General features: G+C 50.5%; 1 protein-coding gene across 4 annotated transcripts in view; it reads right to left on the bottom strand.

Annotated features, from left to right (window-relative positions):
* Positions 1-5,000, bottom strand: part of mcf2lb (mcf.2 cell line derived transforming sequence-like b) — a 28,184-nt gene that overhangs the window by 4,511 nt on the left and 18,673 nt on the right. For 3 of the 4 annotated variants that reach the window (XM_084451828.1, XM_084451830.1, XM_084451831.1), the window contains 13 exons: positions 4,982-5,000; positions 4,731-4,801; positions 4,249-4,315; positions 3,984-4,099; positions 3,767-3,836; positions 3,519-3,611; positions 2,860-2,952; positions 2,587-2,712; positions 1,435-1,656; positions 1,209-1,301; positions 877-955; positions 604-676; positions 275-396 (listed from right to left, as the gene is read on the bottom strand). The exon at positions 4,982-5,000 is cut by the window's right edge and continues 55 nt beyond it. In XM_084451828.1, the coding sequence (XP_084307954.1) occupies positions 275-396; positions 604-676; positions 877-955; positions 1,209-1,301; positions 1,435-1,656; positions 2,587-2,712; positions 2,860-2,952; positions 3,519-3,611; positions 3,767-3,836; positions 3,984-4,099; positions 4,249-4,315; positions 4,731-4,801; positions 4,982-5,000 (1,244 nt within the window). The remainder of the gene's footprint in view (positions 1-274; positions 397-603; positions 677-876; positions 956-1,208; positions 1,302-1,434; positions 1,657-2,586; positions 2,713-2,859; positions 2,953-3,518; positions 3,612-3,766; positions 3,837-3,983; positions 4,100-4,248; positions 4,316-4,730; positions 4,802-4,981) is intronic. The other variant, XM_084451829.1, reaches the window with a different exon arrangement.

Here is a 5,000-nt window from a genome sequence, read left to right as displayed (position 1 = left end):
AAAAAAAAAAAAAGGGGGAAGGAAAAGCAGGATAAGAGAAAAGAGAAGAAAGTGATTAGTCATCTTACCAAAGAGAGAGAAGGTGCAGTTTGATTAGACTAGGAACAGGACAGGATAAAAAGAACAGAATGCTCTGCCTGGTCTGGACCGTGATTGGTTAAAGATAGTAGCGGGAAAGAGTATCTGAGACCGATGAGAGGAAGAGTAGTATCTCGTCCTGGTCTGGGCTGTCATGGTGGTACAGTTCACTCTGTCCTCTTCTGTCTCTGCTCACCTTTTCCTTTCTCGCAGGGCTTCGGGGAGGAGGAGGATGAGGAGGAGTTGGCGTCGGGACTGCTGGACTCTCCCTTCCTCTCCTCTCCTCGCTTCAGACTCCACTGACCGGTCTTAAACGGACTGAAGGACACGGGAGGGGAACGCAGGTCAACACAGGCACTACAAGAGCAGCAGACAGACCCCCAAAGACTAGTTTATAAGACAAGTATAATTGTCTTATACAGTATAAACTAGGCTTAGCAGTAGCTCTCTTGTCCTCCTGGGCGGAGCCAGGGGCTTGGGGGCTGTGTGACAGGTCAGGTCATAGACTGAGTGTTACTGGCTCACCTGTGGCTGACCGGTGCACCTGGGACAGGTGGGAACTGGAACACAGGGTCTGTCGCCCTCTGCTGGCTAGCTTCTGAAACAAATGGAGGGTGTTTCAGAAGCCAAATCTCATGGCTAGCTTATATTACTGTCTAGGAGTGACCACTACACTCATGTTTACTTTCGTGCTTATTTTGTTCCATATAACCCTTGTTTGAGCGAGCGAGACCAGGCTGGCGTGCCGGGGGGTGGAGGAGAGGGGGGGGGGGGGGGGGTGGTGGCTGTGTCCCGTACCTCGGTAGGCCTCCAGCTGGACGGTCAGAACCTTCCGGATCTCGTTCACCCACGTGGTCTTCACCTCCGCCGTGGGCGCCTGAAACACAACGATAGATCTGTTCACCGTTCTTAGCTGGGATTGGCCAGAGCCGTACCCCGTCTCTGTGTGACCCCAGGATCAGCCATCCATATGGAATACGTACATCACAGCCAGTGTGTCAACTGTGCTGTGTATTGGTCTGGTCATACAGTCAAACTGATGCTGACCGGGTCAGTCATTAGGGCAAACTGATGCATTGTGTGTGTGTGTGTGTGTGTGTGTGTATGTGTGTGCGTGCGTGCGTGAGTACCTGTACGATGTAGACCTCCTCTCTGGAGTTGCACCAGATCTCAAACTTCTTGTTGTCTCCTTTGGCGTTCTCAGTGATGCCCACGGCACTCATCTATGGACGGACGGATGGACAGAGAGAGAGAGAGATGACAACACTGTTTTAGGAGAAAACGATGGAAGAACTCAATGTCCCCCACCCCCGCTCCGCGGACGGCGCCCCCCAGGTGGCGCTGTGCTGTACTCACGCTGAGGCTCTGTTTGAAGCTGTAGGAGGGGGCCTTCTCGTACCCCTCCCCGTTCTCCTCCCTCCGCTTGCAGAAGAGCAGCGCCTTCTCGTGCAGGAACAGGTGCCTCTGCATGGGCTTGAACCGGGCCAGGTCCTTGACCTTAGCGTGACCCTTCTTGTGCTCCGTCCACACACTGAAGGAGCCCTGCATCAGCAGGCGTCCCAGGTCCGACATGTTGCCCTAACGGAGGAGAGGACAGGGTCAGGGGGTCAGGGGGTCAGGGCGATGCTATCTCTTCCGTCTGCTGTGTCAGTGTTTCGTCTGCTGTGTCAAGCCTAATTTATACTTTGTGAGCTGTGAGCCACATTTTTGGCTGATTGACGGCATTTGGAACGTCTCGCAGGCTGTGAGCCGCTCGGCTCGTACCACCTCAAATTTCTAGTGGCTCACATTATATGTCATTATATGTCGCACATATTTGATTGGTTGACTGGCCTGGAGAGACGAAGCGTATGGAAGGCCAAATGTGCAAATATACAACGGTTAGTTCTGGTTCTTGATTCTGAGTGGCTGGAAACCGTGTTTAAATACTTTGTAACACACACCTGGGACCGCATATCATTCCATTTTCAGTATTAATGCGTCTCCCATTTGATCCAATGCATTGCAGGCCTATTATTGTGTTTTTTCAAAACAACTGAACATTACATCCAATGCATCTGTTGCTTGGCAACCTTTTTGTTAAGAGGAACTATTTTGCTCGGCGGAATTGAGGGAATGATGCTTCGTTTTGAATAAATGTTCATATTTTATATTGCTGTGTGTTTATTTTCCACTAATAGCTGTAGTAACCGTTGTATAAAAGCAATAATAAGAAAAGCAAAAAAACTGCTTTGCGTGCCTAACAACGCCCCCTAGCTGTTATAAAATCACGATAACACACAGCCTCGAGTGGTTTATTGCTTGAATAACATCTTAGAATGTCGTTTTAACACGTTGAATATGGTCGCGTTAACACGTTAGTTTTTGTCACGGTAACGCGTTGATTTCTGTCACATTAACGTAACAATTTTTGTCTGGTAGGTCAGTGTTCCATCTAATGTGTCAGCGTTCTGTCTGTTGTGTCAGTGTCCCATCTGGTGTGTCAGCGTTCTGATTGGCTCGCCTCACCTCGTATCCAGTAATGGCGATGAGGTGCATGGAGTCGTTGACGGCTTTCAGGATGCCCAAGATGGAGGACAGCGCCTCCTGCAGGTCCACCGTGCCCTCACAGCCCTTACTGTACTTCAGCATCTCCTGTAGCACGCACACACACACACACACACACACACACACACACACACCGACAAACACACACACACACACACACACACACACAGAGTTATGAGTACTTATTCGTCACACAGGACACAAGCGCCATCGTGTAGACGTGCCCAGTCGAACCTTGAGCAGCAGCTGGTACTTGGTGATCCTCTGTACGGGTTTCAGAAGGTAGGAGTCCAGACCCAGCTTGTGTTCCAGCTTCTTCTGACACTCCTGGTAGAACAGACCAGAACAGGGAGGAGCCGTTACATCGTGAGACGGAGGAGAAGGATGTGTTGCTCTCCTCTGTGGATCAGATATATGTTTCTAATAACCGATGAGAATATCAGTAGAATAAGCTAATATTCATGGTTTGTAACAGGTGCAGTGTGACCACATGGATGTGTACTGGGCATGGATATTTATCTATAACCAGTGTGTGTGTGTGTGTGCGTGCAGATAGATAGATGGATAATCTTTATTTTTGTGTCACTCCTTAACAGATATTTCCATCACATTAGTACAAAAGTGCAATAATAAAAAGTTAAGGACCACTCACAATGAGTTGTGAGACACAATATAATTACAAATCAAAATAGAATAGAGCGTACATTATAGTACCAGACACATACAACGATACAATTGAGAATACAATACAGTATAGGGACATACAAATACAGTATAAAGGAGAATGAGGACTAAATGAATAGAGAGGAATAGAAATGGGTCAGTTTATAGACCAGTATGCATGTGTGTGTGTGTGTGTGTGTGTGCGTGTGTGTGTGTGTGTGCTGGCTCACCTGGAAGAAGGCACAGTCTGAGCACTGCCTCCACAGGCTCTCCGAGCGAGGCTTGTTCTGACAGTACTTCTCGTAGATCTGCAACTCCGTCATCTGGCAGGGCAGAAACATGTTCCAACACTGAGTCCTAACACCAATCGCGAGCATTTCTCGTTCGTGCGCCACTCGTCCGCGTTCACCCACAGTCTGGCCGATCGGCCTGATCGTGCGAGCTCGACCTCCTCACCCTCCGTACCCTAAACACTCACCCTCTCCAGGAAACCACGCCCCACCAGCTCAGGGCAGTCTGTGTACTCCTCCAGCTCCCTCAGAAAGGTGCTAGGGGAAGGAGGCAAGGATAGGAGAGAAAGAAGGAGAGAGAGGACGAAGATAATCGGTGAAGTACGGTTCACGTTTGGACTGAACTGGGAGATGTGTACATTCCAGGCAACGTGAACCGTTGACCGCCAGGGGGCGCCGTTTCACCTCTTGTGGAAGTGGTAGATCTCTGGCATGTTGCCGAACAGCACGTCCTTCTTGTTCTGCAGAGGGCCGGGCATGAGGGCGGTCATGGCTGGGTTGTCCATCTCGGACGCGTAGCCCTGGGTGGGACACACGCACGCACGCGTCAGTCGGGGACGCAGACGGACACAAGAGGCACGACAGACAGTACGATCTCAGACGTAGGCGCGAGGGACGGTGACCGGCGGAGGGTCAGAAGCCGTCCAGGTGAGTCGGCGGTTAACTGTACCTGGAGCACACAGAGCAGCTCCTCCACGTAGGCCCTCTCCGTCTCCAGCAGCTCGTTCATCACATGCCTGCACACGGACAGCGAGACAGCAAGACACGGAGGTGTTAGGCTGGGTATTCAAGTTGGTGTCGGTGTGTGTGTGTGTCTGTGTGTGTGTGTGTGTGTGTGTGTGTGTTGTGTCAGTCAGATGCTGCAGATCATTCGAAGCAGTGGTGTAGTGGTGAGTGAAGAAGTGGGTATACTACGACAAATATTCTGAAATTGTTCAGTTTTTACAACTGTGGACTGGTGGATAGGAAGTAGGTATACTGTGTCTGTGGATAAAGAAGACATCTGTTGTCGAGTACTATCCTCGACTGCTACACTAGAGATTAGTATGCATGGGGTAGTATGAGCACACTGTACTGTCAGTTGGGTGATCCCAGCATCACCCCTGATTGGCTGAGCCTGACTCCGCCCACTGGACCGGCCCGACCGCTCACCTTCTGAGTACGGCCAGGTTCTCCTCCTCCTCGGACAAGGAGGCGTGTCTGTCCTGCTGCAGGTCGTCCTCCTGAGAACACACACACACACACACACACACACACACACACACACACACACACACACACACACACACACACACACACACACACCATGGAGACCACCATGAGGGGCTGCAGGCTGCACAAGCAGACAGACTCATAAGGATGTTGAAGAAAAGGCATAACTCTGCTGACTACTCTCTGCTTACTTTGTCGCAGCTGACAGAG

Source organism: Borostomias antarcticus, assembly GCF_949987555.1.
Source record: "Borostomias antarcticus genome assembly, chromosome: 17".
NCBI classification, from domain to species: Eukaryota; Metazoa; Chordata; class Actinopteri; order Stomiiformes; family Stomiidae; genus Borostomias; species Borostomias antarcticus.
Note: the sequence above shows the minus strand (reverse complement) of the source record. Positions and strands in the feature narration are given on the sequence as shown.